At 43.8% G+C, this 15753-nt stretch overlaps 1 protein-coding gene across 1 annotated transcript; it reads right to left on the reverse strand.

The window, feature by feature from the left end:
- Nucleotides 1–6182: 6182 nt before the first annotated feature.
- Nucleotides 6183–15314, reverse strand: LOC106491213 (collagen alpha-6(VI) chain-like). The gene is made up of 4 exons (XM_013950762.2): nt 14832–15314; nt 10179–10829; nt 8629–8725; nt 6183–7271 (listed from the first exon to the last, which is right to left on the reverse strand). The coding sequence occupies exons 2-4, from the start codon at nt 10729–10731 to the stop codon at nt 7256–7258; spliced, it is 666 nt and encodes a 221-aa protein (XP_013806216.1). The 5' UTR covers nt 10732–10829; nt 14832–15314; the 3' UTR covers nt 6183–7255.
- Between the last annotated feature and the right edge of the window lie 439 nt (nt 15315–15753).

Below are 15753 nucleotides of genomic sequence, written 5' to 3' on the forward strand. Positions count from 1 at the left end.
AAGAGGTTATTTACCTTCTCTCCATGATGGAAGGTCATTGACAACAAACAGCACTAATTTGACATACATTCATTGAGTGTGGCTGGGAAAAATGGGAGCTTACTGCTCTGCAGAGTGTCTGCCAGGAGCAGGGAATGCTCTTAATTTGTGAATTGGGATCTCCAAAAAGACAATGGAAGAAATATGTTGCTTGCTTAAAAAGATTCTTAGAATTCACTGGAAAAAGAGACTTGACTGAGGATGACTGCTTTTAGAGACTCTTTCCCCTGCTTTAAGGTAGAGACTGCATTACTTGGATAATTTAGTGTAGCAGGGGTTTAGCCTGTTCAAAAACTGAGCTCAGGAACAGCATGGCATTTCTTTGCAGACCTTGTCAGGATTCCAGTGCTGCACATGGTTTTCTGCCTTTCATTGTGCTAGGTAGGATAAGTTTGATTGGGGGTGGGAGGAGGGAGTTTTTGCTTGTATATGGGAACTAGTACTGCATATGAGATTAAATATTTCTCCTGTCTGTTGTATGAACTCAGGAACAAGGTATGCTTTCTCCTAGTCCACTTATGTCGCTGAGTAACAAGGGAAAGGATGATAAATTAAGCTCGCACCACTGTTGTATCCATTTGGCATGGATAAACATGTATATATAACTAAACAGGTCCTTATATACCTGAAAAGAATTGCACTGGTGGGTTGATGTTTTTGCCCACTGACAAAATGGCTTGATGAAAGGAGTAGAGCATGTCTTGTCTTCAGCTATTGTAATCCATTGACACCATATGAAGCTTGAGGTAAGAAGTTTTAATTAGTATCAGACATAGGACTGTTGCGTATGATGGCTACAGTATAAAAGAATTTGCACTGTAAGATTATCTCTTTACAATGTTAAAATATTTCAACAGATCATTAGAAGGTTACAAGCTGAGTCAAGCAATGAAGCTTAAATAACTGTAAGCACAAACTGTATGTTATGCAGGGAAGCGTGGCTTTTGGCAATGTCCATTAACATTGTGGAATGAAAAAAAATCACGATATCTGTTTTCATGAGAAATCTTGTCAAACCTCAGTGGCACCACTTGTAAGGAAATAAGTTTTGGCCCAGCCTTTAGAAATGTCAGGCAACAAAATTATTACAGTTTCAGTAGCTCTTCTTTTTGAGATGCTCTGATGTGTCTTTTATACACTTTTAATTATTCCTTTTCACTTCCACTTTTTTTTATAAACAGTAAGAGGCATTTTGTTTAAGAGATGGCAGTCCATTAATGATATCTAGATGAAACATGAAGGGGGTGGGTGTGTGGGGGTGGGTGGGTGTGTTTTTGTTTTGTTTTTTTTGGTGAATGTAGATGTCCGTTTGAAAAACAGTGTTAGGCATGTTCTGCTGTCATAAACTAGCCTGTTGGTTTCAGTGACACAATTCGTAACATTATAGCTAATTGTAAGAATTTGGAAAACTGGGCCAATGTACGTTTCCCAGAAATAAACACCTAAGGCCTGGGTCCTCAGAAGCAGCTAACAGAGGCAGCGAACAGACGCAGCAGTTTGCACAGCAGTGTTTGGGCTCTGACTAGAACTTGAGGATCTTGTTGGAAGTTGTGGGCTTTCTGAGGACCCCCGAGGAACTAGCAGGTGATCGCTGTGAACAGGAAAGGGGAAGCTAGGCAAGGACTACTGCAGGAGGCCTTGACTTCTCCTGGGAAAAGCTCGTGGGAAAAGCTCTAGCTAGGAGTGGCTGCTGCTAACGAGCTCTCTTGGTTGCCCCTGGCCAGAGGGAGTTGGGGCCTTTGATCCCGGTGGCCCTTGATTAGGGCAGGTCAAGCACCCTCTTAGCCAGTGCTAGGGAGAGGCCTATATAAGAGCCAGGCCCAGAGCGCAGTGAACAGATGCAGCAGTTTGCGCAGCAGTTCGCGCAGAAGGGCGCGCGAAGGGACCTTCGCTTCTGTTCCCTGTGGTGTACGCTTCCTCAAGTATGGTTGTGACACGCCGCAGAGCGCGTTCCCCAGTGGCTGTTGGAGTTGCTGTGTCAGAGGCTGCGACCCAGACCGACCCTCTGACAGTAGATGCAGCTCTGCAGGTCTCAGGCTGCAGGGAGTGCTTGGGACCTCTCCGGGAGGCCTGGGCTGGCAGTCAGCTCTCCTGCGGGAGGTGTGCTGCTGTTGACAAGTTGTGTCGTCAGGTAAGGGAGTTACGGGAGGAGGTCAGTAGGCTGCGCAGCATCCGAGAAGCAGAGCAAGAGATAGGGTATTTTCGGAGACTGTGCAGCTTCAGGAGTCCCAACCCCCCGCAGCAGTGGAGTTGCCAGAGGGCTCTGTGCCATGTGAAACGGTACATCATGACACCGTAGAAGAAGGCTGGAAACTGGTCACTGCTCGTGGGAGGAGAAAGGCTCCTACTCCTCCCGAAGACTTGCAGCTGAAGAACAGGTTTAGTGCCCTCCAGGATGAGGAGGAGATGGGCATGGCTGCAAGGGAAGTAACTGGGACAACAGACCCTGTGCCTTGCCGGAACGCCCGGGAGAAGCAGCGGGTGACTGTTGTGGGGGACTCCCTGCTGCAGGGGACGGAGGCATCTATCTGCTGACCTGACCTCATGTCTAGAGAGGTTTGTGGCCTGCCGGGGGCTCATGTGAGAGATGTCATGGAAAGACTGCCAAGGCTTGTCCATGCTTCGGACTATTACCCACTGCTGCTCTTCCATGTGGGTGCTAATGACACCAAGGGCAAACTGGAGACCATCAAGCAGGATTTCAGAGCTCTAGGGATGGTGGTCAAGGGTCTGGGAGCCCAGGTCATCTTCTCCTCAATCCTGCCAGTGAGGGGGATGGATGAGAGGAGGAGGAGACGGACTTTCCAGGTTAACGAGTGGCTGCGCCGCTGGTGTTGGCAACAGGGTTTTGGTTTCTACGACCATGGGACCCTGTTTGAAGATCGACAACTGATGGCGAGAGATGGGATCTGCCTCACTAAGCTGGGCACACGTGTCTTTGCCAACAGGTTGGCCAACCTGGTAAGGAGGGCTTTAAACTAGGAAAGACGAGGAAAGGGGAGAGTTATAGTGCCAGGGTAGTTGGCAAAAGAGAGCTCAAGTCAGGACACCTCCAGCAGGTGAATGCAGCCAGGGAAGTGCGCATGGGATGTGGCTATGGAGGATCCTCTTATATCCCTCCTGGGAAACCTGCATGCTCGATCACCTCTCTGAAATGCCTGTACACCAATGCACGCAGCATGGGGAATAAACAGGAAGAACTAGAGATCTGTGTGCAGTCGCAGGGCCATGATCTCATTGCCATTACAGAGACATGGTGGGATAGCTCACGTGACTGGAGTGCTGTCATGGATGGCTACGTGCTTTTTAGGAAAGACAGGCCAGGAAAACGAGGTGGTGGAGTTGCTCTTTATGTGAGAGAGCAACTGGAATGTATTGAGCTGTGCCTAGGGGTGGATGAAGAGCAAGTCGAGAGCTTATGGGTAAGGATTAAAGGGCAGGCTAGCATGGGTGACACTGTTGTGGGCGTTTACTACAGGCCAACTGATCAAGAAGAGGAAGTCGATGAGGTCTTCTACAGACAGGTGGAAGTAGCCTCACGATCCCAGGCCCTGGTTCTCATGGGGTACTTCAACCACCCTGATATCTGCTGGAAAGACAACACAGCTAGGCACAAACAGTCCCAGAGGTTCCTGCAGAGCATTGGTGACAACTTCTTGACACAGGTGACACAGGTGGTGGAGGAGTCAATGAGGAGAGGTGTGCTGCTGGACCTCGTACTAACAAACAAAGAAGGACTGGTGGAAGATGTGAAGGTCGGGGGCAGCCTTGGCTGCAGTGACCATGAGATGGTGGAGTTCAGGATCCTGCAAGGAGCAGGCAGGGCACTAAGTAGGATCGCAACCCTAGACTTCAGGAGAGCAAACTTTGGCCTCTTCAGGGACCTACTTGGAGGAATCCCATGGGTTAGGGCCCTAGAAGGAAGGGGCGTTCAAGAGAGCTGGTTAATATTCAAACATCACTTCCTCCAGGCTCAAGAGCGGTGCATCCCTATGAGTAGGAAGTCAAGCAAAGGGGGCAGGAGACCTGCATGGATGAGCAAGGAGCTCCTGGCAAAACTCAACCAGAAGAAGGAAGTCTACAGAAAGTGGAAAGGGGGACAGGCCACTTGGGAGGAATATAGAAACATTGTCAGAGTATGCAGGGATGTGACGAGGAAGGCTAAGGCCCGTTTGGAATTAAATCTGGCGAGAGATGTCAAGGACAACAAGAAGGGCTTCTTCAAATACATCAGCAGCAAGAGGAAGACTAGGGAAAATGTGGGCCCTTTGCTGAACGGGGTGGGTGCCCTGGTGACGAAGGATGCAGAGAAGGCAGAGTTACTGAATGCCTTCTTTGCTTCAGTCTTTACTGCTCAGGCCAGCCCTCAGGAACCGCAGACCCTGGAGACAAGAGAGAAAGTCTGGAGAAAGGAAGACTTTCCCTTGGTCGAGGAGGATCGGGTTAGAGATCATTTAAGCAAACTTGACACCCACAAATCCATGGGCCCCGATGGGATGCACCCACGAGTGCTGAGGGAGCTGGCGGACGTTATTGCTAAGCCACTCTCCATCATCTTTGAAAGGTCATGGAGGACAGGAGAGGTGCCTGAGGACTGGAAGAAAGCCAATGTCACGCCAGTCTTCAAAAAGGGCAAGAAGGAGGACCCAGGGAACTACAGGCCAGTCAGCCTCACCTGCATCCCTGGAAAGGTGATGGAGCAGCTCATCCTGGAGGCCATCTCCAAGCATGTGGAGGAGAAGAAGGTGATCAGGAGTAGTCAGCATGGCTTCACCAAGGGGAAATCATGCCTAACCAATCTGATAGCCTTCTCTGATGGAATGACTGTCTGGGTAGATGAGGGGAGAGCAGTGGATGTTGTCTACCTAGACTTCAGCAAGGCTTTTGACACTGTCTCCCATAACATCCTCATAGACAAGCTCAGGAAGTGTGGGTTAGATGAGTGGACAGTGAGGTGGATTGAGAAGTGGCTGAATGGCAGAGCTCAGAGAGTTGTGATCAGTGGTGCAGAGTCTAGTTGGAGGCCTGTAGCTAGCGGTGTCCCCCAGGGGTCAGTACTGGGTCCAGTCTTGGTCAACTTCTTCATCAATGACCTGCATGAAGGGACAGAGTGCCCCCTCAGCAAGTTTGCTGACGATACAAAACTGGGAGGAGTGGAGGATACGCCAGAGGGCTGTGCTGCCATTCAGAGAGACCTGGACAGGCTGGAGAGGTGGGCAGAGAGGAACCTCATGAAGTTCAACAAAGGCAAGTGCAGAGTCCTGCACCTCGGGAGGAATAACCCCCTGCACCGGTACAGGCTGGGGGTTGACCTGCTGGAAAGCAGCTCTGCAGAGAAGGACCTGGGAGTGCTGGTGGACACCAAGTTAAGCATTAGGCAGCAATGTGCCCTTGTGGCCAAGAAGGCCAATGGTATCCTGGGGTGCATCAGGAAGAGTGTTGCCAGCAGGTCGAGGGAGGTGATTCTCCCCCTCTACTCAGCCCTGGTGAGGCCGCATCTGGAGTACTGCGTCCAGTTCTGGGCTCCCCAGTACAAGAGGGATGTGGCACTACTGGAGCAAGTCCAGCAAAGGGCCACAAAGATGATTAGGGGACTGGAGCATCTCTCTTATGAGGAAAGGCTGAGAGAGCTGGGCCTGTTTAGCTTGGAGAAGAGAAGGCTGAGAGGAGATCTTATCAACGTGTACAAGTATCTGAAGGGAGGGCGTCGAGAGGATGGAGCCAGACTCTTTTCAGTGGTGCCGAGCGACAGGACGCGAGGCAACGGGCACAAACTGAAACACAGACGCTTCCATCTGAACATGAGGAAAAACTTTTTCACTGTGAGGGTGACAGAGCACTGGCACAGGTTGCCCAGAGAGGTTGTGAAGTCTCCTTCTCTGGAGATATTCAAAATGCGCCTGGATGCCATCCTGTGCAACGTGCTCTAGGTGATGCTGCTTGAGCAGGGGGGGTTGGACTAGATGATCTCCAGAGGTCCCTTCCAACCTCAGCGATTCTGTGATTCTGTAATAGCTTTTACTCCTAGTGATTTTGGCGGTAACTTAACACTTTCTGTCTAGAGCACAAATAGCCATGAGAGAAGAAATTCTGTCTCACAGAAAGCACAAAGTCAAGAAACTCTTGGTAATTTCAGCAACTATGTAACAAAATGAGAAAGGAATTTTTATTAATTCCTATCCATTTGCAGCATCTCATTTTATAGTTCTATTCAACAAAGTGCAACAACTTGCTCTTTACCTTTTTGTATATTTACCAAAGGGAACATTCATATATTATATTACAGTAATTATTAACCTTTTGAAATCAGTCTAGATCTTTTAATAAAATTAAAAATATCAATCAAATAGAAGTGATAACTCCTTGCAAGCTGCAAAACTGTATGCACATCAAAACTCCTATACTGTCTTAGGACTATTAGAAAAACTGTATTTCAAGAATAAAAAAACTCATACATGTAGTTCAGTGTTTCTGAGTTAGCACCTTTGCTTGAATCTGCCTGCCCAGAACCCAAAGAGCCCAGCTAACTAGTCCAGCTTGCTCTCTGTGACTTTGACTGAGTCAATGGTTCCTACAGAATAATGATTCATCTGAATTGAGACATTTTTCTGAAAGGAAAGATGCCCATTACAAACAGATTCTAGTTCTCTTGTAGGATTTTGTGTATGCCTTTAACACTTGCTGTAGAGCAAACAACATTTGAGATAAAGTTGTAGTTTCATGTCTTGAAGGATATGCACTTTAGGATATGACTTTAGTTCCTTTAATTGTCATTTCCCTTTATCTAAAGTGAATTTCAATTAAACAAGAAGAGGTAGTGCGTTTGTGTGCATATGGAGTTAGCAAGACACTGCAGTGTCTTCCTGAGCCATTCCCTTATCATTGCATGCTGCCACACAATCATAATGGAATAAATTTCAATTTGGTTCTTTCCAAACAGCTCCCACAAGAAAAAGATAAATTTCTCAGAAGTTTGAGGCTGTAAGTTACTGAGTACCTCCCTGACCCAATGAAGTGAAGGGAGCTTACTCTGACTGTATCTAGAAGAATATATTTAAAAACAAAACTTAGTGTATTCTTTGTGTTCCCTGTGTTATTCCAAACAGGGAAGAAGGAATAGAAAACTGACATCCACAGGATTTTTCTGTTGCTGAATGTGCAATATCATGTGCATCCTCAAACCACTGCTTCATCCATGCTGTTGTCACTTCTTTGCTCAATTTCCAGTCATCCTTAAAAGAGAAAATGCACAGTGGTGTGGGAATTCATAAAGACTCAAATGCTTTCTTTTTATTTCTGCTGTGTTTCTGTCTTCCTGAAAGACCTTTGAACTAAGGGGGTAGCACCTTTTTAGAAGAAATCTTTACTCAAATCTCTGCGCCTGTCTATATCCATTGGCCCTTCTCAAGGTCTGGGTGGGACCTCATGTTATTTAAGCAGGCACCAGGGAGGAACTAGGAAGTAGAGAGGGTCAGATACTGTTTAGGCCCCAAATTCAACTCTTCCACAAGCTTCCCAAACTTGCTGGGGCAAGGATAGCTAGAGTTTTCAGTGTCCTTTTTAGATTTCTTACTCTTTTCACAAAAAAGACAAAATGTTCCTGGAAGAAGGAACTGAGACTTGGTTAAACTATGCAACAACACAAAACCACCTCAAATTTATGGTAGGACTTGAGGCTGCCAGTGACAAGCTCTGCTGCACTGGGAAAAATTCTGTATGGAAGATACTATGTGTGTTGTATGTTCTTCTGGTCAATTTTAATAGTTTAAAAGTCATTTCGGTTCAAAACAGCTTTCAGCTAACAGCAAATTTTATCTTTGTCCAGGAGCAGCTCAAGGTTTTCCAGAAGAGCAGGAAGAGGTCGATTTTGCAGAGGTGGTTTGGGAACCCAGAAAGCTTTATGCAGATTAAAGGAGTCTGTTTCCCTCACCATGTTGGGCCTCTTCCTCTCCTGTCTCTCTCCTTTAAGTGAGGTCCCTGATGGGGGCCACCTCCATTCCTGTGACCAGGATGCCTCTGGCATTTCCTGTCTCCCCAGCACCAGCAAGGATCTCACAGCTTCCGGGATGCTGGTGGGGAGGGAAGGGGAAAGAGCAAAGGCCTGTTGATGTTGTGGGGGAAGGAGAGGAGCAGGGTTTCTACACCTGCTGCCAAGGAGGGGATGAAGACCCAATCAGCTGCTGGTGGGAGGGGTGGCCTCAACAGGTCTGGCAGCTACTCCTAAAACCCTTGCACCCTTCTTGACAGTGGCTGCAGCAGGGGTGAGAGTCAACAGCTGGTGCTAAGGCAATGGAGCCTGTGTCCGCTGCCACAAGCGAAGGGGGTATCTGGTACATGACAGTGATTTCCCACTATAGGCTACTGCCTACTTTACCCATGGCCTTTATGGGGCTTTGTGTTTCCTTTGTCATTTTCTGCCATTCAAAGTAAATGTAAAGTATATACATATGCATGTCGACACACTCACAAGTGCAGACGTGTGAGAGACACAGACACTTGCAGCAACAAACTTCTCCTGGAAGCACTCTGGTGAACCCTCTCCAATATACCCACCTATGCCAAATCAGTAAAATCAATGTTTAGACTCACAAAAGTCTTGGTTCCATCACCAGGAGATCTGCTCTCTGTAGGCTGAGTGTGCTGCATCTCTCCTTAAGATTTTCTGGTGGGTAACTGTTGGAAGAGCCTGTCAAGAAAGCGGAACAAGGAAATAAGTTTACCATGAAATGTATCATTAGAAGTTGAACTCACTTTCAAAGCTTTTTAATTTTCTACTACTGACAACATTGATACACTCAAACATGAGCGGTAACAATGGTGCATTGCCACTATTTGTTATTATATTGCCCAGATTACTCTCATTCTTAAAGTGATCTTACTGATAGATTTGATACTTTTTATCTGCATAGATAGCATTACAAATTAATACCCCCTGTGGAAAGCAATGGTTAGCAGAGGTCATTCATCTAATTGTATCTGCAGAACAGTTTTTTGAAGTGCTTTTTAACATTTGCCTGGACCTTAAAACAAATTTGGGGCTGGGTGTGGGGGGGGAGGGGTTGTATCAAAAAATGCTCAATACCCATAGCTGTGTATAGGAGTGAGCCAAGATGGTGGTTCTGTTACAGTGTATTATTTCCTCTGGACCCATTCTACCAATAACCTGCAAAGCAGTAGAAATTAAAAATAAAAGAGGCCACCTGCCATTTACAAGTCCTTCACACCTCTTTGTAGCTTATGCCACAGGAAGTATAGCCTTCACTGAGATCTTTTTATGGACACATTACAGGATCAGCTGTTTCTTTTTATTGATTTAAAACAAATACAAAACACAACTGGGTGGCTCAGGAAAGGGCAATGGAAAAACAAAACAAACAAACAAAAAAACCTCTTTTAACCAAGTAATTGGTCCAAGCAGTGAAAATGAAACCAAAAACTGTTGTAGTCTCTGAATTGTTGAGGAGCCCTGCTGAAACAGAGACTTCAGTTCAGCAAAGGGGTGACTGACTAACTAATGGCTCAAGAGACACGTGTGGCTTGTGAACAGTTCAGGTATCATGTTGGTGCTGTCACCATGCCTGCAGTGGGCTGAGTTGGGACAGGAACTTCTATGTAATCTAGCTCCTGTCTGTGGAAGCAAGCAAGCCAACAGGGTCAGCTGAGGCCAACATTTCAGGCTGACCTTCTTCCCAAAATATGTTAAAGTTCAGCCTGCTCCCCAGTAGATCACTGGAGAGTTCCTGTGAACTGCTTCAAAACTCCCTCCTGCCTTCCCCCTGCCCTGCTGCACTTCTCTGAAGTATGCAAGCATGCCTTGTAGTTTTCAACCATATGGAAATTTCAGAATACTGCTTGAAGGGCCAAGAAACTCAACCACTTTCCATCTAGATTCTAGTTCTGTCTTTATCACCAAAACCAGTTGCCTCAAATGTTGAGAGTCGCAACTGTCAGAATACTTGAGCATAGTATTCAGTCATTCTTTTTCCCTTGATGGATTTAAAGTAATCCACTGAAAGCAGAACAGGAACTTTAGTACATTAGCACTGTTATCCTTGAGCTATAGACACGTATGGAGTTATTGTCTTAACATTTTTAAAGAGCTACCAAAAACAAAGGACAGATGTGATGTGGTAACTTACTCCTGAGGAGATGCACGAACACATTGATAAGTTTTGCAGCATAGTCAAGTTCAGGCTTGTGGATTCTACCAAGCTGAATCAAATGCTGTGCCAGGGGGACACTTGCAAGCTCTTCCAGTTCATAGCTGTTATAGGATTGTCCTGCTGAAATCACAAACAATGCATAGCCTCTGCATTTGGCTTCCAGGGCAGCCTTCTTGAGCATCTCCTTGTTCCATTCACTGGTTTCTCCAGCAGATACAACAATGATGACCTTGTGTTTTCTTGAACTGGTAGCCTTCAAGAAAATATTTTTAATCATCCATTCCATGGCAGAGCCAACAGCAGGCTCTCCATTAAACTGTTGAATGGATTTTGTAACATATGCTTTCATTAAGTCTTTAGTATTGTAGCTTAGAAGACCAAATTCTGATTTCATTTCATTTCTCTTTGCTTCTGGAAGACCATGGCTCACCACAGCCACTCTGTCTGCACTGTACTTATAGGATATTGCAAAAGCATCAAGTGTTCTGTTCAGGAAGTCTTTAACTTTCTGGAATTCATTGCCATTCATTTTCCATGAACTATCCAAGATGACAGCAGCATCCACATATTCCTGGGGTGGAAAACGCTTCTGACGTTTACAAGGATAGAGATCTGGATTGCACTTGTCTGTAAAAGAATGTAAAGTAATACCTTAATTAGCCCTTTATTAATTAGCCCTTCTCTTAAAAAAAAAAAAGTTAAAATACATTAAAAGAAAACAATGAAGAATATAATCTTGCAGATGCTTAAAACATGACCTTGAGAGAAACTATTACATTCAGATCCACCCCTTCTAATTAATCCTAGTGGAATTAGCAATTAGCATTTTGGGCTACACTTATCTTAGTGCAAACAGAGGGCCAGAAGCCACACCCACTGAAATCAAAGTAGAAAACTCTCACTGAGATAGTGAACAATGAATGGGTAATTAAATAGTAAGACATTGCAATCAATAAATTCTTACCTGATACGCTCACAGCAACATTTACTGCAGCACAGAGAATCAGTTCAGGAATGGCTCAGAATTCATGGTAACAAAATACCAACTGTAATTTTGGAATCACTGGCTTGTTGTTTGGGAAAATACATATTTAGCAGTATTAAATTAGAACCACCCTTATTCTGAAAGCAGCTTTCTGCATGGAGTCTACCAGGCAGATTTTACCAGTCTTGTGTTTGCCACATTCACAAAAAAGCCAAAGAGATGTAGTGCTTGCCAGAAGCCCCAGAAAGGTTTAATTACGGAAGTAAAAGCAGACAAAAAATTTCTCTAGTGGGGAGTGGAAAGTCCAGTCAATAACCTAAAAATGTCTAATACCTTCACTCATTTTCATATCAAGACTTAGCTGTTGCTTCACTGTAAAGCTGTGGTCAGTGAGAACAACTATAAAAGGTGTCTGCAAATACTTTAATTTGTTAAAGGAAAGCATGAAAAGCCTTCGCATGAAATGTGAGGTCAGATGCAGTGCCTGGAAGATCAGCTCTGCTAAGTGCAGAGGGTTGCAATAGCAGATTTCTCTGACCAGAACAGGACAGGAGGCAAAGAAAACACCCAGCTTCCTTGGGATTTTCAGTCTGGAGTGGAAGTGCCTTCACGTTTTGATCGCTGTGGATTTCCTGGCAGAAGACTGTGGACCTGAAGTAGCCACTACTGTGCATCCTCAGTCTGGAAGCTGTGAATTGCACTCAGCTAATAAAAATAGAAATAATTGCCTGAAATGGAAGGTGACTTTCCATGTGTTTCATTTTCTTAATTTACCATGTAGAACATTAATCTTTGTTCCTAGAGGAGCCAGCCACTGACCTACCACAGAATGTGCTTGGTAGGCCACTGACTTGAAAAAAAGTATTGGCAATTCAGCAAAATAACACATGAAGCTTCAGAAAGATCTGAACTCTTTTATGTATTTTAGTATACTTCCTCATAAGAAGTAGCATATATAGCAATAATAGCACATATATTCTACTTCAGGATTCAACAAATAAAGAAAAGAAATAAGGTTAGAACTGGCTAAAAAGCCAGTAGATTCTCAGTCCTTTACATAGCTTATTTTTGATCTCTGCCATGCTCTTTTGGTAAGCATTGTCTTTTCCATTAATAACACACCAGCAATATTATTTTAAATGAAATGTGGCTCTTACCATAACATACTGTGCAGTTAAAGAATGTTTGTATAATGGATTTGTCACTCCCTTCTGGACCAATATTTAGTACCTGAAACATTCCAGTGTGATCCAGTTAGACAGAATAACAAGAAAAGACTTTAGGAAAGCATCAAGTGGGGAGCTCTGCTTTCAGGCAGATTCTTCCAATGACATAGCATCATGTTTCATTTATACATTCATAGAAAAGCATACTTTTAGTCCAAAAACAAGAATCCAAATTTCAACTTCCTCAAATCGTTTACCACCTACAGTGATTTTCTATGGTCTCTATATTGACACATCTCAGTAGCGCTCAGTAACAACATAGGGTTTCCCAAAATTGTAGGCTACCTACAGTTTTATACCTTCAAACTCTTGGCTGTATAGCCAGCTAGCTACTGGATGTTACCTACAAACTAACTTTTGCAGTTTGTTGGGAAACACGCAATAATTAGTAATATTCTGAGCCACACTTCCCTTGTTTGCATGAACTTAAAGAGTATATCTGCAACACCACCTTAATCAGATTTGCTAGCTAACATTCTGCACTACTTCTGGTGAAGAAACAGCATTTCCTTTCACTCATAAAGTCAATCTAAATGCTGTAGCCTAGTTTGACACCTTCACAGAGAAGTTGCCACATCCCAGATGCCAGAGACACCCAACTGGAATCGCTTGTAGCAGTTAATTTAAAATACAGTGAATTCAATAAAAAAGTGGTGGCAAGTCCATGGAATTAAAAAGTAGCACTGACAGCTGAATATATCTCATCTTCCTTAACTTCAGCAGCACAAAAGTTATGAGTCGAGCCTGGGAGTCTATAGTTAATGGAGGGCTCTTGAGTGGGTAATAAATCACTCCTCTCTGCTAACTGTAGATGGAGAGTAGACAACTATATACTTCATGTTTGGACAGGTAGGAGTAGGTGAGCAGAATCCTATGCTGAGCTCTTTTTTATTCCACACGGAAGTACTGTCTGAGATTTCTATTTGCGAAGCAAATGCTCAGCCAAGAGCAAAAGTGAATGCTCTTTGCAAAGTGATGGGGCCCATTATTCGATATCCTAGCTTCACTAGAAGTTTATCATGTACAGAGGTTGTGGGGTGAGCCAGATGTGCTGAAATGAGCAGTGTGGTGTGGGAGGTATCTTACACTTCTAAAATTATACTTGTTCCATCAGTGCATTTAGCACCTTTAGAGGATCACTTCTGTGAAATCAAATCATACTGTTAACAATGAAACAGACTCTTTGCTATATATCCCTTAAGTACAGATGCTGGTATTAAACTTCCCTGTGAATAAACTTATTTTGTCTATCATCACAGCTAGGAGTAAACTAGCACTGTAGTTAGTTGTGATGGATGAAGTTTTTAATGATCTACACTCACATGATTAGATAGAGTATATAAGGAGTGACTGAATTTCCATAAATGAGCTATTACAGATACCGCAGAAGGTAGCAGCTTGAAACAGTTTAGTTCTTAAGGAGAAAATCTACCATTTGTGCATGTCTTTGCAGGAAAACACTATGCCCAATATATATTCTAATACAGTATTCTGCTCAGTTTCAGTCTTCGGTAATCTCTTTGCAATATATTTGTTTTTTAACTTTATGCAAGTTTTACTAACAAAATTCTGAGCCAAAAAACATTCTGAGCCAAAAAACATGCACCTATTTCATTTTTAGGTAAACCTCATGTTACATCAGTCACATCTAGGATGAACATGGTCCACAAAGTTCATAAATGACATTTTAAAGTAGAGCATTAGAGAGTTAGACAGTCTGTCACAGCAGTTTGCATTTTTAGCAAACACAGAAAAGAAAGCAGTAACATGGAATTACTGCATGGGGGCAGAGCTCAAGGTTGAAAGAGAAACAAATGTTGGAAAACTCAGAAACACCTTGCCTGTTAAGCAGGCATAAACCCCTGCAGCACTCAGCACAGCTTGCAGTTCAAGGGATTAATCAGAGTTACGATAGGTAGCCAGAGGACACAGAGGTTTACACAACTGTATAAAGATTAGTGGTAAGTTGTTAAATGCATGGCTTTCAGAAAGACCTTATAAACATTGCTTTTAACACTGTATGGTAACACACATAAGAATTTATTATGTGTATAGAGAGAGGAAGGAAGGCAAGCACAAAGGAAGTAGTGGGAAACACGTGAAATGTTTTCACACGCTTCAAAGCTGGTTAGGGTCTTCTATTCTCAACTAAACATGAAGAGGCACAGAGATTCCTGTTATTCTTTAACAGATTCCTTAGGTACCCTGAGTTTTCTTAACTATCAATTTCCAGATTCAAGAGTTTTACCTCCTATAATGCAATAAAATTACTCCTAAACAGACACCCGCCATTCTGCTTGTCATCTTTCCCATCCTCCTTCCTCATTACTTTGCTAAACTGTCCTCTTCTACATCTTTCCGAGCCTGTTAAGGTCTTTTTATTGACTGCAAAAAAGAAAATATTAGGAGATTTATTACCTCAAAGGCTTTCTTAATTCTCGGGACATCATTAAAAGCAAAAACAACAGGAACAATATCCAGTGCACTGTACTCCAGGACTGTAGTGTTAATGGAAGACACATCTGTAGATGGCCCATGGCTGAAAACCACTGCTACCTTTCTTACGTTAGAATTTTGGACAGTTCTCTTGAAAATGTTCCTGGCAATGAAACTCATTGCATCACCGATATTGCGTCCACTGAAGGATCTCTGATAACTCAGATTTTTAAGGTCTTCGAGGAGCTTGTCCTTGCTATGAAACTCTGAGAAGCGGATCAGGTGGTGGACAGCCAAGTCGTAGGAAACAACAGCCGCTCTGGCTCCCACAGGGCAGTTGCTTTCTCTGATTTTGGTAACACTGACTATTGCAGTTATAATTTCTCTCATTCTTTCAAATATTTGGGGTGTAACGTCCATGGAAAAGTCCAAGGCAAATACCAAGTCAGTTGGATATACAGGGCATGCTGCAATTCCTGGAATACAAGAAGGGAGAGTCACAAAAAGCCACAGGGATTAAACAAGGAGGTGTTATTCTCAAGTGTTTAATACCATTTTGATGTTAATTTCCACAGACTTGTGATTTATTACAGTGAGGATTCATCACAAGGAAAAGGCTGCTGTGTGCTGGGCCACAGTTCAGGAAGACAGGGGGGTATTCTCTCCAGTTCTGTGGGCCTCCTGAACTTTTAAAATCAGGGCTGACTTATTTGAACTTAGGAAAGCTTTCAGAAACTCTCACTAGCAGAGGTAAAGCAGGGCTAATGGCTATATTAAAATTTACATTAGTAACACAGAAAGCTCATGTGGAGGCCATGAAATAGGAAATAAAGCAAACATTTCCAGCTCTTGGAGGAAACCTTTGATAAATTAACAGGTAGTGAGATAACAGACAATGAGTGAA

The sequence above is a fragment of the Apteryx mantelli genome, chromosome 2 (genome assembly GCF_036417845.1).
Source record: "Apteryx mantelli isolate bAptMan1 chromosome 2, bAptMan1.hap1, whole genome shotgun sequence".
Lineage (NCBI taxonomy): Eukaryota > Metazoa > Chordata > Aves > Apterygiformes > Apterygidae > Apteryx > Apteryx mantelli.

Excerpts from the sequence above, each read along its gene's own strand:
- LOC106491213 (XM_013950762.2), bottom strand. The coding sequence starts at position 10,731 with ATGAATGGCAATGAATTCCAGAAAGTTAAAGACTTCCTGAACAGAACA. Across the intron at positions 8,726-10,178 it reads GTTCGTGCATCTCCTCAGGA|GCTCTTCCAACAGTTACCCA; the intron begins GTAAGTTACCAC and ends CTTTCTTGACAG.